The sequence below is a fragment of the Lissotriton vulgaris genome, chromosome 1_1, assembly GCF_964263255.1.
Source record: "Lissotriton vulgaris chromosome 1_1, aLisVul1.2, whole genome shotgun sequence".
NCBI classification, from domain to species: Eukaryota; Metazoa; Chordata; class Amphibia; order Caudata; family Salamandridae; genus Lissotriton; species Lissotriton vulgaris.
The window spans coordinates 1,309,286,957-1,309,304,627 of NC_141685.1; the positions used below are offsets into that span (position 1 = coordinate 1,309,286,957).

A 17,671-nucleotide genomic window follows, 5' to 3' on the forward strand; every position below is an offset into this window, starting at 1 on the left:
AATGGGAATGTGCAATGGACTAGTTGCAGAATCCTTTTTTCCAAAGCCTCCTCAAAACACAAGGGCTGCTGAGGAGAATTTTCTTTGTTCCAGGCTGAATTTTAACTTTTTTTTTTTCAGATCGAGTTTTTGATGAAATTGCTCGAGGATTGGCTCTGGGGGAGATTTTGGACCAAAAACAAAGCATTTCGGTGAAGAGTGCCTTGTTTTTGGTGGAAGAAGGTTCGGTTCCAAAAGAACATTTCCTTTTTTTTCCAGTGTTGAGACCAAAGAGTGAGATGTTTTGGTCTCCGATGGAAGGGATAGAGAGGCCCCTCCTGTAGGCCGAACTTTCAGAACCGAGCCAGAGGTTTTTGAGTCATGTTTTCAGTGCACGCCATGGCCTGTGTGCAGGGGTGCCCCGGGAGCAGTTCTCAGTGGAGGCTGAAAATGTGGATTTCGGCGAAGGGGAAGAAGTACTCACTGTACATTGTTTTTGTGCTGGCTGAAGAGTGGGAGAGTACACTTCTGATTGAGACTCTGATTCATGTATGGAAAGAGCTTCATCTTGTACTACTGAAGCATCTTCCTCCTCCTCTTGTCGACTGAAGATGTCAGGGATATTGTTCATTTGCTTGTGCTGCATCTCTTGATGTCTAGCCCTTCGATCTCAAAGAGTCTTTTTCGACCAAAAAGACTTACAGGCCTCACAGGTGTCATCTCAATGTTCGGGCGGGAGATCTAAGTTTCAAATAGGATGTTGGTCGGTGTGAGGGTATTTGTAGTTGTACTTCGGACAGAAACTGAATGGAGTGCATGCCAGTAGCAGGTATTCTTAATCTTGTTTGAAATGGTAGGCGTGTTGCCCGGGCAGGACCAATAGTCCAAAGAGACAAGTTGGACACACTCTATGAAACCTAGTATGAGATATATACTATACCGAACAAAACAATACCGTTGAGACAGAAGGAGACTCGAACCGGAGCGCGATATACTACATCCAAAACCGTCGGCATAAAAACAATCTGAAAATGACATTGATGACCATGCACAGTATTCCCAAGAGGAGTAGGAGGAGTCACACAGCCTTGTGACTCAGAGAAAACTTCTTGGAACAAAAACAACTTGTAATCATCCAAGGCCAACACTAGATGGCTGACCTATGAAAAGCACATGCATCTACAGCACATATGCCTCGAACATACTATTTACAAGAGCGGACAGCTGAAAAGCTTGAATATTAACATAAGCACTAAAGGGAGAAATTGCATTCCATTATGAACAGCATGAGTTCCATTTGCTGCAAAAACATTATAGGTTATGAAAGCATCTTTAATAAATTTCACACTAACCATTGAGCAATCATAAATACGATATTTTAATTACAATCAGTTCCTGAAAATATCAAACAAAACAACTTCACATGAAGGCAGCGGCACTTGCAAGGTATCAAACATAACATACAGGTATTGACTTTGCCAGTCCATGCAATATATGAAGTAGACTACAAATAAGCTTGTACGCTGTGCGCCAACATACCGCAGCAGGAATTCATTTTGCCCCTTGCACAATCTAAGGGCATTCTGCTCAATAGGGTGCATTTAACTAATGGAGAGTAACTGCACCTTAACATGGTGGGACCTGCTAATTAAAAGAAATGTAATGGGTAAAATAACTGAGTGGAGGGAAAGCTTCCTAGAGATGAGATTTAAAAAAAAAAAAAGCGCAATAGCTCCAAAGCTCTTAACTTTGCCAATGACTTACTTTATTTTCAGTGATGATGCCAAATACTACATTTCCAGTACGTCAAACCACCCAATCATATTTCTGTGGCTTTCTATGGCATATCCTGTGATGACTGATGTCATGCCAACTCCTGCGCCCACACCAAACAAGCACTAAACTGAAGCACTGAAAGTTTTCATGCATCTTCCCACCATAGGAATCCAATTCACACGGCTCAGATAACAGCATTTTTTCACACCACCTCCAGATTTTTTATACTGCGGTAACCATCTTTACTTTCCCTTTACTGATGGTGCAGGAGAGGTCTTTCAAAAATTAAAGAAACATCACTGGTCACCTACATAAATCAATAACACTACATTGTTCTCTGAAATTCAAAACAAACGCAGTTGCGCTTCTAATTTTAGTAGGGACTCGTGTGGAGTTGCAGTTGACAAAAACAAACCACAAACTTTTGAAAAGTAGTAGCTGTGTTAGGGAGGTCAAAAGGATGCAGACGATGCTGCCTTTCCTAACTCCACTTTATAGCAATCAATGCACTATCATGTCCCAAAAGAGAGGCCATTTTGACACCGCTAGTTGTCAGAGACATCGTTCAGCTTTTGCCAGTGGCACAATTATTATTTCAACATACAAAGGTCTACTTTAGCAGGATGAAAATGAGTAATATAGGAGGTTTTCTCTCATAAGCCTGATCACACTAACATTACAGCTGTCACTCAGATTACCTTACCGCCTTAACTTCATAGGATGATGTGCTCCTTCCTAAAACTAGGTTAAAGCTATGCAGAGCAATCTTTCATTTATCATGTGCACCTCTAGCTTGGACAAGGAAGGACGCCTGACAGTTTTCCTTTTTATGCTTCAAGTATGTTTAAGAAACTTCGCTTCGAAAGCGGAGCCAGAGGTTAAGAATTTGATTTATTAACAAATGCTGAATTATAAAGTCTGGTAAAAGTTGTGTTACCGCTCTGTATCTCTGAAATATAAGTTACTTACTTTCGGTAACGTTCATTCTGGTGGCTTGGATTCCTCACCATGTAAGCTTCCCCAGGTGCCAGACTGAATCCAGAAAACCCAATAGTAGGGTTTCTGTGTGCAGGTACATAGCACAGTGTGACATCAAATTAACATTCTGCTCTGAAGCGACAAATAGAGCCACACATGCCATGCCAGTTTCTTTCATGAACTTTCACACACAGCTTATCAACAAACTGAACAAACCAGTGTGCAGATTCTAAAATTGGGATCTTTTTAGCTGGAAATGAAAGTACCCTGGAACATGGAAGTGGGAGGGCAATGAGGAATCAGCAGTTCGAGTATCCACCAGAAAGAGCATTACCAACGGAAAGTAACATATTCCTATGACGGATACTTATCATAGATTCCTCATCTTGTGAGTAGATACCAAAGCAGAACTTTCCAAGATGGTGGGTCTGTGGATTTGCTCAAACAAAAAGAAAAATCCTACCAAACTGAGCGGGCAAGATGTCCATCTCGGCAGACAGGACTGCTGAGGCAGTAGCGCTTAGTGAACGTGTGAACAGATGCCACATAGCTGCTTGGCAGATATCCAGGACAGGCACTCCACATGCCACCCAGTAGTAGTAGCCCTTGACCTGGTGGAGTGAGCCCTTACACCTTCTGGCACCTGTCTGTAGTAGATCTTAATGGCCAGGACTATACATCACCTTTCTCTTCTTTGTCCCCTTTAAATCGATTGATTTGTATAAAAATAAAAAAAAAGTACTCCCCTGGGGTCCAAGTGATGGCATCTCTGTCAAGGGATGAGTAGAATAAATGTTGAGTGGGTGAGGGCTGTCCAACATGAAAAGACACCATCACGGTTGTTAAGAATAAAGCTCATGTCTAACACCAGTTTGTCTGGGGAAAAACATGGTTTAGGTGCTGGGCCGGAACGGCATGAAGTTCAATTACTCTGCATGCAGATGTTTCTACAATCAGGAAGACCATGTGTAAGAGGAATAGGCGCAATGGACAACTATTTATTGGTTCAAAATAGTTGCACACCAGGAACATAAGAAATTGATTTAAGTCCCACTGTGGCAAAGGGCTTAAGCGGAAATATTTTTAAAGAAAACAAGGGTACCCCATTAGTAAAACCTGGGGTGAAAGTACTTGCAAAAATTACAATGGTTTTTGGTGGCCTCAACGAGGTCCTGGGAAGAATACTGTTAATTATGAAATTAATTCATAAAATTAATTCAGGGAGAAAGTCTTAGTAGAATACCATATAGGTCAGTTTTATTACAATATTATACAAAAAACTTTTTGAAAAAAATTTGTAATAACGATAATTACTTTCTTATCAGGTGCTCACATATGTGACAAAAGTGCTTAAAGTGACTTTAGTGAATATATTAAAAAAGCAATTATATACATTTATATACAAAGATGTCACCACAAGGTTATTCCCACACAAATTATATACAATGAAAAATAGGGGAGTTTTCCTTGAGTTTGTCGACGGCGTTTCGATCTAGTTTGTTTTAGATCATCATCAGGACGTGAGCTTCCCTGTTATCTATTCAGGTTTGGAAATGAAGGGGCCGTGTTATTCCCTGGGCCAGGTGTGGTTTCCGTAGCAGGGAAACGTTATGTGATGCGAGGATTCAATTGCTCGTATCAGTGGCTCAAAGGCGGCATCAATGCGGGAGTTAAACACCGCTTAGTTCTATGCCGTCCGGCAGCGCAGATAACGTCTCTAATCCGGCGTTCTCTCGAGCATAGACGGCATAGAACTAAGCGGTGTTTAACTCCCGCCCAGGGAATAACACGGCCCCTTCATTTCCAAACCTGAATAGATAACCCCTTTGGAAACGGAGACTACAAATACAAACAACATTAGCCTCTGCAATCTCTGGCGCTTATTGCATAGACTTCGTGTAGATTCACGACACCGGCCAAATTAATTTCCTCGCCGCCTAGGAATCACAGTTGATACTTCTTTAATTTCAGGGAAGCTCACGTCCTGATGATGATCTAAAACAAACTAGATCGAAACGCCGTCGACAAACTCAAGGAAAACTCCCCTATTTTTCATTGTATATAATTTGTGTGGGAATAACCTTGTGGTGACATCTTTGTATATAATTGCTTTTTTAATATATTCACTAAAGTCACTTTAAGCACTTTTGTCACATATGTGAGCACCTGATAAGAAAGTAATTATCGTTATTACTAATTTTTTTCAAAATTTTTTTTGTATAATATTGTAATAAAACTGACCTATATGGTATTCTACTAAGACTTTCTCCCTGAATTAATTTTATGAATTAATTTCATAATTAACAGTATTCTTCCCAGGACCTCGTTAAGCGGAAATATATGCAGTAATCCTTTTAGGAAACTCTTCACAGATGGTAATTTGAACCACGTTGTTTTGTCCAGCACACATGTGTGTGTGTGTGTATATATATGTATGTATGTATGTATGTATGTATGTATGTATGTATGTATGTATGTGTGTGTGTGTGTGTGTATATATATCAAGCTCCAGGGGATGTGTCCAAGAAATCAGCAGCGACAGCAAGTAAGCCGTTCCAAGTCTTTTAATAGGTGAGGGCATGCGCATATAGAGTTATTTGTAAGCACCTGACTGGTACTGACGCGTTTCGTGCATTCCCTTCTTGGGGGCATTAATAGTCAGGAAGCTGCATTGTGGGCATTTGAGTTCTTTATTCGGCATAATCGCATTCCCTTGATGGGCTAATCCATAATTGTACTGGTCGCCTTCGGAAAACAAATGTCCCATATCAGTCTTGGATGGATGCAGCTTTAAATCCATGCTTCTTAAAGGCTCCGCATGAGCCCCTCCATAGGCGCCCGCCCTATATCCAAACTTGCGTACCACTTGTGGGCTTGAAATGCATCAAGTCCGTAGCCCCACTCTCCGTGGGTGGTGCAAACTGAGCAGCAGGACAACCGCTAACATACCAAGCTCCAGGGGATGTGTCCAAGAAATCAGAAGCACTCGACAGCAAGTAAGCTGTTCCCCAAGGCTTTTAATAGGTGAGGGCATGCACATATAGAGTTAATTGTAAGCACCTGACTGGTACCGACGCGTTTCGTGCATTCCCTTCTTCGGGGCATTAATAGTCAGGAAGCTGCATTGTGGGCATTTGAGTCCTTTATTCGGCATAATCACATTCCCTAGGATGTGCTCAACCAGAGGGGCTCATACAGAGCCTTTAATGACACTAAAGAGGAGGTGCATCCATAACAGGCAGAAATGGTGATTGTTATTCCTACAGGGACGTGCGGAAATTAATCATGCATTCCTATTGAGGAAAACGATGAAGCCAAACGACGGAACTAACACACCCATTATGCACCTTTCTGACTTAACTATCCATGAGGAAGTGAGTAAACGAAACGCGTCGGATGTTGTGAGTCTGGTGTTGGAAATAAACTTTGTGCGTGCATATCCATACCAATAAAGAGTTGTGGGGAAAAGCTGGTTTGCTCTCGTGTGCCGCTCATTGCGTGGACAATCCCCAAAGGAGCTGGATATATAACGACAAAGCAGGTACTTTAAATTGATGAAAGCGGGCCTTTCAGTCTGGAACCCATTGGAGGGCGTTTTTCCCTTGTTAAAGTGAAATGCACAGAATCCCAATCGAGGGTAATTAAAGAGACTACAAGTGCCGCAATGCCTTGCAAGAATTCATTTAAACTTCAGCCAATCACTGAAGGAGGCAACTTGTCAAGAGCACACTGGATGGTTAATTGATTAATAAAAGCGGCTTGTGAAACACTGTGACTTTCATGCGCCTTTGAGAAAGGAGATAGGAATCTCTGAAACGCATCAGGCAGCTAAAGGAGAAAACATGGACTAAAATGCTCGCTTTACCTTAATAAAAAGTTGTTGTGCAACGTACCTACTGAGGAGTGCGGACTCATTTGCAAGGCAAACTGGGAGTGATATATATATATATATATATATACACACACACACACACACACACCAAAAGGGCCAACAAGTAACCAGCAGTGCCCGCCACAAGTCGTTGCTGGGCCAAAGACTAACCAAACAATACATCCAACAGTTTTGCTAGCAACAGGTCTGACTTGGCAACTGCACCAAGCCACAAACTTGTCACAGCATCCTGCATGTACAGATTTAATTTAAGGGTGCTTGGCTGACAAAACAACATCAACGACCACAGGCAGAAGATCAACTGTTGCTGTGCAAACTCTAGGTTGGTTGTACAGGCTCTAGTGCAAGACACTGACCTGCTGATGTGACAAAAGGCCCACATGAAGCAGCAACCTCATCAGAGAATAAATGCTCACCACCGGAAGTTCCAGGGACCACGTGCCTCTGACCAAAGCCATTAGTATGAACTCAGGAGAGGTAACTGCAGGAAGGCATACAAGAGGTCTGTGCTCCCATCTAGGCAGAATGTGTGTCAGCAAAAGAGCCTTTTTAGGAACTCCACAGCATACAAGTGCTCACATTGCAAGTTCTCTGCGCTGGAGAAGAGCTCAAATTTCCCCCACTATCAGAAGATGTCTTGTGCTATATCCAAGTGTAATTGTAAATCGTGATCCACTAAATACCACAAACTGAGCTGGTTTACCCTGGTGTTTACAGATTCTCCCAGGTGGTGCATCACCAGGGAAATCCCCATGCGATTCAGCCAGTTGCAGAGCTGCAGGCCCTCTTGGCACAGGACACCACCTCACCCTGTTTGTGCTTCTTGCAGGACAACATGGCAGTAGTTTTTTTGTGAGAACTTACACCAGCTGTCCATTAAAGGAGGGAAGAAATGCCTTTAACACCAAGCCGCAGCTGAAACAAATTGAAGTGTAGTCCACTGATTTAGAGGTCTCAGAGGATGAATTCATAGGTCTGGAGGAAAGGCTTGAAACTGAACTGTACCCAGGATGGCTCCACTGAAGGAGCCCTTTGTGACTTCAGCAGGTTTTTATAAATGTCATCTGATTCCCTGATCGTTACAATTTACATACTGCTTTTAAATTAAGTAGGATTAAAGTTTTTAAACATTTCTTACAAATGTAAAGAGAAAAAAAAGGACTCCATTCTTCCAATAAAGTCATTAAAATATCTCCTAGTTCTTCGGAGTCATTAGTTTGTCAATCCTTTTAACATAATTTCCTTTTAAATGCACCTTATTTCATTAATTTAACAAAATGCACATCAATTGCTGAGAATCTCAATGATATAAAGAGGTTTGCTGTCCTATGGAAGTGGTCCGCATCCAACTGTGGCAAACCTCTCAACAGGTAGTCGTAGAGGTAGTGGAAGACTGGTACCCCACCACCAACTTCACTTTTGTGAACACCAGAGAGGCACTGGTGAGGCTGAAAAGGAGGCAACCAACAAAGTGCTTTGCCTGTGGCTCACCTGGAATCAAAGGTAGTGCCGATGGAAATGCAAGCCAAGGATGCGAAAATAAGCCCCATGCAGGTTCCACATCAGCATTCACTCTCCGGGATTCAAGCAAAGAGAATTTGGGCCAGGGTGAGCAGTTTGAATGTATCCATGCGCAGTAAGGCATTGAGAGGGTGAACATCTAGAATAGGATTGAGACATCAGTCTTTCTTTGGCACAAGGAAGTCCCCACTTCTAAGGTCAGCATCCAAAGATCCAGCACTTCGTGGCATGAAATAGACATATGGTTCTCATAGAAGTAGACCGATGTAGGTGGCAGGTGTGTGACTCTAAAAGAAATGGCAGGGTGTAATCCTGTTGGGACAATATGCAGGACCAATGTAGTGCTGCACCCCTGCAGAAAGTGGCCGATCCTGCCTCGTACTGGATGGATGTGTACCACTAAGGAAACACTAAAAGGGTTTCAAAGTTGTGGCTGGAGAACTAATTTATTGGGTATGAGCACTGCCCCTCATGATCAGGGGGGAGGGGGCGGGGGGGGGGGGGGTTGCCTTACTGGAGCTAAAAGCCCAAAAAGAGTGTGTCGTGACAGGGTTCTTTTGAAAACACTGTAGAGAGCGTCCCCTTTTTCATCGAACAAGTGGGAACGGTCAAAAGGCGTGTTCATTAAGGATGGCTGGACGTTCCTATAGCCCTTCCCAAACAATCTGTGGTGTCCAGATCAGAACTGATGACAAATTTGGTCGCTTCCAACCATTTGAATAGTCTGTGCAAAGGAAGCACTTCAGTTGTCTGGGATTGCAGGTAAGATCTCAATCACCATCGGCATTAGTATTGGGCAAGGTGCACTGTCCATTGCCATTCTGCAAGTGCATGTACAAGCAGGACGACTCCTGCTGCGTTCAAATGGCTGGCTCTTTGCAGAGTCTGAGCCCAAAGATTGCTGTTAGATCTGTGAGGAGCTGCACTGTAGTATAATCGTGTCGATTCAGGGCAGGCCGCTGCACATTATTATCGGGACGTTGCTGGAGCCGGCTTAAAGTCAGACACCACTATGGGTTGGGTTTCCTCCTCCAGCACAGGCTTCAATGCTTGAGGGGCCAGAGAGATGCTAGCCTCGGTCCGACACCGGTATAAAAACTGAAGCAGGTTCAAGAGGCCCAGACAACACCACGGGTGATCCTTGTGCCCCAAAGTAGTGCAAGAGGGAGCTGTAAGCATGCCCAAGATGTGCAGCATGGCCTCAAAGAAAGCCTTTGACATGCTGCATCACCACCATTCCATATTCCACCCTCACAAAGCAAATCAAATCAAATTCCTAAAGCATTTTAAGATGGCAGAAAGACAGTATGGCTTTGCAGTACAATTTATCTACAATTGCTCACCTTATGGTCCAGTCCCAAGTGCATACCTCACTGTGAGTGTCTCCAAACAATGGATGTACTTGTTCCATGCACATCTTGGCTGGTTATCACGTAAAGTACCTTTATTTTCTGTTCAAACACTTTTTTTTTTAAATAACATTGGTGCCATTTACTCAGGAACATGATTGCATTTGGAAACTTGTCTATGCCATTGCAGATAGAAATAAAATTATCATTCTTAATAATTAAGGTTGGTGATACATGCAACTGTCTCGTCCTGGAAGCCCGTTGTCTTACCCTGTAGATAGACTTTGATGCTGGTCATGCATAAGCCGGATGCCCTTTCAGAAACCTACACAACTTGGACCTCTGGGCCACAATCTGTGCAACAATCTGTGCAACCAGTTTAGTTGGGGGCATTTCAGACTATTAAAAACACTGAGCCATGAAACAGCACCTCCACCTCTCCTGGGCAGAGCATAATGTATAAATAAACTAAATAAAACAAACAAAACAAATTATCACAAAATATACAATATGAACCGGTCCATAATCCTCTAAATGGCTTTAGAAAACTGAAAGAAATGCTTCTACCCAAATAACTTGCTTAGGGCCCTGAAAGTCGGGATATAATTTGATACTTTTCACTGGTAATTGATCACAATCCCCCAAGTGGTCACAATCCGCCAAGCGGACACAATCTTTAACATTATGGTCAAACTGGATTGAAAAATGGAAAGGCGGGGGGGGGGGGGGGGGGGGGGGGGGGGGGGGGGGGGGGGGGAAACCACAACAACCCAGAGTGGAATGTTTACATAATTTGCCACCATTCATTAATTCTTACCTTTCCCTTTTTGGGTTTTGGTCCCCTATTCGCGTTTTCCTATACTATATTTCCCTCCTTAATACAACTTTTTTTCTAGAGGTGTTGGGAATAATTGGTGTGCACCGCTCATATTATCAGTTTCCACTTCACTCACCCCTCGACTGGGAATCAATCTTCTTCTCAGATGGCTACATCAGCTTTCTCCTTCAAAAACGAGTGCCTTATGTTGGGAAATTAAGGGCTAAAGAGTTCGGCAGACCCAGAATGTCCACAGTGCACCTTCATCATAGGATGTGGCTAAATGGGAGAATATTTCCAACGCGTTGGATAAAACGTAAGTTTTGGGATTGGTTACTGTGGTACACTTTAAAATGCTTCTCAATCGGGATTTCTATTTATAATAAAAAAAAAAAAAAAGCTGGAGCAACTCACAGTACGGTCCCACTTGATGACATATCCAATATGCTAGCAGCGATGTTTTCAATTTCAAGTGTTTGTGAATTGCAATATCATCCAGCTTACCCTCAAATTATTGAAATAGACTTTAGCTTGCAATAACCACCGCACCCTGCCCCAAAGTCTAACATCTCTCTCTGCTGTTCCAACCCACCTAAAATATTTCATTGACGAGCCGCTGAGTCATCAAAGAAAGAGGCAGAAAAAGCACTCCTGCCAACTAAAATGTAAACCCGAAGTATGCAAATAACTGCTTCAAAAACTGAATACCACATGGTAGCATGCTATTCTAGGGCAAAGGCAACATTTTCACAAGTGTTCAGTCTTGCACTACATCGTGTACCGTGCTACCACCCACAAAGCAGAGTAACAAAAATTCACATCGAAGCTTATGCTCACCAGCACATATCTGAATTATTAACGCAATATCTGCTAAATTAAGCACATTGAACTGCTAGTTTTTTTTAAGGCCATGCTTGTCCAGCTAGCTATGCCAAGCCCCTGGGAAGGTAGATTGGATGCAGATGCGCAAATCTATTTGCGGGAAACAAACACACACCATTTGTGACTTCCCTATATCTTGTGAAAATGTTGGCACGTGCCTTCACTTATTTCACATAACTGAAAACAGAAAAACACTTTTTCCTGAGTCTCTCAGCAGGTCTTAAATTGTGCAAGACCACATCACCTTACTTATTCCTCCGCCAAGACACATTTAAGCCCCTCCTCCTCAATCTCCCTTCTCCCAGCCCTTATAGCAGCAGATGCAACAAACGTCAACCAAGATTTAGTTTGAGATGTGTACTTCTGATGCCTGCAACAGGCGTTGAGTTCCTTCTGGAGCCGCTATATGCCAAAAACTTCATATCAATGATGAGCGGTTGTACAGTGGCCGTTGACTTCATCCAATCAGCGTTCGGGCAACACAGCAGACCACCAGTTCGTCATCAAGCAGTACATGAGAAGCACTAATCCATATGCACCTGACCGTGTGGTTCCCACCCCGATATCAGCATATGAGTCAAATGATTAATATCCCTGGGCTATCACACGAGCAGCTACAAAAGAAGAAGATGAAAACTTGGAGGAGGGAATAAAAACGTAGTTGAAGGAAAATAAAGTCTTATAAGAAAGCACTAGGATTAGCTCTGGGGTCTTTCTGGTTCCTGTAACGCACGGCTAGCCAAACACCAAGAATCTGTAAGGGAGAGAAGAAAGATACTTTGTATTATTAAACTGGCACCACGTAGTCAAAACGAAGATGAAAGTATTTCAGGAAATGGTAAAATTAAATTAATGGAATTTTCCCCCTGTTTGCAATGGCATGAAATGGTAATATGCAAGTCCAAAGAAAACCCACACAGGCAGATTAACTAAATCAGCTTTGCCTCAAACACTTATGGTGCATTCTAGAATTACTGAACTAAGAGCATAAAATTAAGACTAAAAATCGTCAAGATGTTTGAGCTTAAACCAAACATCCTCCAAGATAAAGCAACTTGTTTGCAAGAAGCAAGAATTATGCTTGGGATGAAAAAAAGTAGTAACCACATACATACGGTGTTATTTAAAAAAAAAAAAAAAAAAAAAAAAACATATCGCAACGAGCACCCTAAGAACTCTGCATCTCAGGCTTTAAAGGTGTCCCAAATGGTTGATGAGGAGGACACTCCTTCACACTATCAATCACCAGTCAACAAGGGAACTCTGCTGACCTGGGCCATCAGCAGGTACTCTTTTTCCAACCCCTCACACTGCAAAGCGTCAGTTAAGCAAAACCACACCTGTGGGTTGTTAAGGCACACCTCACTTCTCACTGGTCCTTCAGCACAAGTATGTCATGGGAGAGCCGCCTAGGAGCCTGTAAAACATCTTCTCAATGCCACTATAAAGAAACCAATTCACACTCCCTCTATGGACCCTTCAGTGTGCATGGGAAGGAAAATATGTTGGCCATTTACGAAAAAGTGGTTTTTGAATGCTGGTACAGACGGGGCCACACTTTATACACCAGCCACCTCTGACCCCAGTAACTTCCCTCTGTTGACCTTGGACTCTGGGATCAAATACTAAAACTACTTTAAGTGGTCTTCTCTTGAACAGTCTCTCATTCAGTATAGATACTTTCAGGCCATAGATAGATAAAATAACCGTTCCCTGAGACTAGGTGACCACTTCTCCTTACCCTTGAAATGGTATGGAGATCTGGTCATTTTGAATAGTGCGTTTCTTGGTGATTTTGCTTTTAGATGACAATCCACCAAGAAGTCCAATTCTGCACCCACAGTGGAAGAAGCTACAGAAGCATACCGTAACCAAATTGATACAATCGAGTGTCTGCTTGGCACTTCTGGCCCACAGCCTGGCAGCACTAAACAGAAACCATAATAAATGCGAATGCATACAAAGCCTACTGGGTACGCCCATTATTTTACTTGTATTGTGTTGGCTATTTGAGATGCCCGGACTAGTGTTTCCAAAAGACATGATGAAGACTGAAGGACTCCAGTACCAGTAATAAGCTATTTATTCATTTTGTAAAGCGTCAACAGACCAGCACTGGACACAAACTGCCATACCTTAACCGCATCGCTGCGGCGGTTATTTTTACGCTACGCGGCTTTTTTCTAAAAGCCGCGTTAGATGACGAGCTCAGCTCATCATCCGCACACGCCCCCCGTGACTGATGACGAGCTGAGCTCGTCATCAGCATCGAAGGGGTTAAATCACGAAAGAAGTAACAAGTCACAGCCCCTTCACCCCACAAAATACAGGTGGGGAATGACAATGTGCAACAATATAATGTCATTAGTGACGAGGCTGTCACAACCTGATCATCTGTCCTTTGAAGTAAAAGCTTTGCAAAATATATTATGTATCTTATAAAAATAGGTTTACCATTGTACATTTTTATAATTAAATTACATGAGGCAAGAGGTTTGTCTCCATGTTTTATTTAAGCCCACTGACTTTCTGAAAACCTTACAAAGCATTTTACATACAGTAAAGGGGTAAATGACATTTTGAAACGAGGGGGCGTGGGAGTGGAGGATAAACTTTCTTTATGCATTAAAAACGCACTGTTTTAAATCACAAATACCTTTCTTGTGTTGAATGACATTATGCTTGGGCTCAAGAGTTTCACAAGTGAGAAATGGCTTGCAATTCAAGGGGCAAATTGTGAGATTCTAAGCTATTGGGCTCAATGAGTTATTGGTGGGACCCACAGCCACATGAACTCTTATAACCTGGTATCAAAATAACCAAATAGACCAGGGTGACCATCTCCCTCTAGGTTACACTTTCTAAATAGCCGAATTAGATCAATGAGTCGAAATAAAACTACAACTTCCAGAGTGCATTAGACTAACATCTGAAAACAATGTTTTGCAGATGAAACGTTGAAGACTAGAGACAGGGTCCGTATTGACCTGGAGTGAGGTGGTCACTTTAAGGTACGACAATTTGTACTTTTAAATACAATAGCCTTCTATGTGCAATATCATGGCAACATTGTTGTTATTTGGAAACAATACGGTCTTGATTTGCCTACACCAATCGAAGCTCCTCCAAAGACACTCCAAATGGTTGACCATGCCACAGACTACACAAGTGCCTTGGCACAGCAAACATTACCTCTGTAAAGCTGAAGAACAGCCCAACTCCGCCGAGAATCTTCAAGGCTTCACCCGCATGCTGCAACATCTTCCAACCACAGGTTTGGCAATGCTGCGATTTGCATTTCTGCAGGGGGTAGAACACAGTGGTCCATTATAACCGAGGTCTTCAGGGGTAAACAAAACGCCAGCATGCAGATGGGTATAGAACAAGGTCTGCTAGACCTGATCTTTGCAGATGCTTTTCCCCTAGCTTTAGTCCCACGTCTTCTGATTAATGTGGATTAATGTGAAGCAACACTAGGGCGACAGTTAATAAAATAAACGTTATGTAATCATAGAACAGGGAGAAAGGGTGGGGAAATTAGCAGGTAAGATTAAAAATCCAGTACACAAGCAAGGTCCAGTAGGGAGGATGCACAGAAAGCCCACTTTAGAAACCAGTGCTAGATGACGAAAAGCAGTTGAGATTTTGTTTAAGATTACTTATGAAACAAGGAGCACAAAATAAGGCCTCTTCTCCACAAACTATACATTAAACAGGACATCAACAAAAACAAAGCCAGCTGCTTTGACTTTTGTACAGTGAAAATCGTTACCAAGCTTCACTATCATATGTGGTACATGTATAGCAGGGACAAAAGCAGCGTGCGTTTCCACAACACAAAGAACATGTACAACACAGGCGGCAACAACAGCAATGCACATTTCTCAAATGCACATTACAGGTACAGAACAAGAAGCAGCAGTGTGCCTTTACATGTGTAAGCGCCCACACGTTTAGCTGCGAAGAAGTTACTTCTTACGATAATGCTGGTGAATACTCCCTTTAAAAGCAGAGTCCTTGCCTTGTGAATATCCGCAGACTGGATGTGGAAAACTCAAAAAGCACTGCTTGCTTGCATGCTGCTAGGTGAGGTCGTGTAACACTGTTGACTATATTCCGCTCCAGATGGAACGAGCTGAGCATCATATAAACTCTGCCCATGCACACGCTTTCAGATGCAGAGCCCAACAGCGAGCAGAGTACGGATTCCTAAAACTGGGACCTATTCAGGTGGGAAGAGACCATTCCACAGAACGGGGAGATGGGAGGGCAGTGAGGAATCTGCAGCTACATAGAGTGCCCACCAGTGAGAGCGTTATCAAATGTAAGTAACTTCTTGTAATGGCTACTTTCATTTTGGTTCAAGTAGTCTTTATGGGTTTTTTGCAAAAAATAAGAGAGTGTCAAAAATAAATGAATCAAGAGTGTCTTCAACATTAGGAAGAATGTCATATTGAGAACTTGCACAATTAGTCACGTATATATAAGAAATACAGAAAAAGGGTGGGGGGGTTAAAATGTGCATAATTGTACACCAAAATCCTGATCTGTCACCTGTTGGTTTGGTTACATATCATTTCCGTATTTAACATATTTAAAATATCATTGTAATAACATCACCTGTACAATGAGTGCTATATTAATGAGGTGTAACATATCATATTCTCACGGTTATGAGTGCAAAAGGAAAACAACTGTCAGCACAAAGGTATGGATAGGGAACGAGGTGATAATGAAGTGAGCACTACAGGGTTGTACTAGCGTTGTTTAATTCTCTGGAGGGTCCCATGAGGGGAAGTGTGGACATAAAGTGACTTGAGATAGTGTGGACGAGGACTAAGAAATTCCACCTATAGCACATGTTTCTGGGTTCAAGGGAGAATTGAAGTTAAAGAAAATGGCGTCAAGAGAGTTCCACATAGGCCTCTATGGTGGGCGCCATGGAGAGAGAGAGAGTTGTAGTGAGGAGTTGTCTGCTCCTCTAAGAAAGGTGAGGCATTCTTGCCACATCTGAAAAGAGATTATGTTGATTTTTTTCGGGGTATTAAGAAAAAATGTGCAGGCAAGAGGAAGCATTAAATCCAGCAAACATCGGTTATTTTCGGTTTTCAGTGGAGTATCCAAGTAGCCTAGCATCACATATGCAGAATTCCTTGTTGAGGTTAATGGTGCGTTTTATGCATTCAAAGATTTTATCCCAGTAAGTTTTTAGAATAGGGCAGTAAAGTAGCATGTGGGCAATATCACCATCATGTAAGCAGCAGTTCCAACATTTAGGGTCCTATTAATAATCACGCATTTGGTTTGGGATAGTGAAGGTGGAATCTTATTTGTAAATCAGGACCTATGTATGCATTTCTAGGCAAGTGTATTACAGTTGCTATTCTCCTGTTCTTCCCACCTTTGTTACTAGTGTGGGCCTTACAGGGGTCTGGTAGGAGGAGTTTATGTAGTTTGGACATAGTGTCTATACTTGAGTAAGTGTCTGATTAGTGTGGGTAGTGAGGGGCTATCAGTTTGTAGTGGGTGTTTTGTCACCTGTACTCTGTCTCAAAAATGTATACAAGTCCATGTTATCTAGACTGAATTGTGCTTATAGAGTGGAGAAGGGCTGCAGGAGATTACCCTCAGGAAGTACTGGATTATGCAGATTCCTTTTTTTGACCAGTCAGGTCAATATACTAGCTGGTCGTCTATTTTTAATTTGGGGGCAAGCCATATGGATGCCATGTTGGAGTTAAGCATTTTAATCTTTGAAAGGTAGTCTAGTCTCATGAGTGCTTTTTTAGTATCCTGTATGATGTATTTGGAGAGAGGGAGTTCAGGGGCGTGCATTTTCATGAATAGAGTAAGGGGCATAGCTTTTAGAAGTGATTTTTCCACTGTTACCCAAACAGGTTGATATCCAGTTGTGTCAGAAAATCAATTGGTTCCCCGTCAAAAGAGAAAGGCTCGTTGGTAGTTTCTGAAGTTGGGGAGGCCTAGCCCTAGTCTGTCTTTGGACAGTTTAAGTTTTTAAAGTGCGATTCCATTCTTCTTTCCTTGCCAAAGAAATTTGTTAAAGATGTTGTCGATCTTCTTTAAGAAGTCTTCAGATTTGATCATAGGTAGCATCCTGATAAGATAGTTAACCAGGGGTGTAATCACAATTTTTAATGTTTCCACCCTTCCCGAACCGTGAAAGGAATTTAGGTGACCATCCTTCAAAAAAAAAAAAAAAAGTGTGTGTGTGTACACACACTCACATATATATACATGCTAATTTCCATGATCAAAATTTGTTTAGAACAAAATTACTTCCTTTTTAACAGTCAAGTGTACCAACAGGTCAGGAGGGTAGCCATGGGGGCCTGTTTTTCACCCAGCCTAGCGTGCTTGCACATGGGCTGGTGGGAGGAGCAGGTCCTCATGGGCAAACATCGTACCACCATGGAAAAGCATGTTCCTTTATATCTCAGTTACATTGATGACCTTTTT

At 42.3% G+C, this 17,671-nt stretch overlaps 1 protein-coding gene and 1 long non-coding RNA gene across 2 annotated transcripts in view; both read right to left on the reverse strand.

The window, feature by feature from the left end:
* Positions 1–1,338: 1,338 nt before the first annotated feature.
* On the reverse strand, positions 1,339–7,741 carry LOC147749053 (uncharacterized). The gene is made up of 2 exons (XR_015309905.1): positions 5,056–7,741; positions 1,339–3,799 (listed from the first exon to the last, which is right to left on the reverse strand). It is a non-coding gene; the product is annotated as an uncharacterized LOC147749053 (long non-coding RNA).
* Positions 7,742–9,564: 1,823 nt separating this feature from the next.
* TSPAN31 (tetraspanin 31) overlaps positions 9,565–17,671 on the reverse strand; it is a 156,473-nt gene continuing 148,366 nt past the window's right edge. Inside the window, exons 5-6 of the mRNA XM_086965632.1 lie at positions 14,387–14,494; positions 9,565–11,948 (exon numbers count right to left, since the gene is read on the reverse strand). Coding sequence (XP_086821758.1) covers positions 11,874–11,948; positions 14,387–14,494 — 183 coding nt within the window. The 3' untranslated portion in view covers positions 9,565–11,873. The remainder of the gene's footprint in view (positions 11,949–14,386; positions 14,495–17,671) is intronic.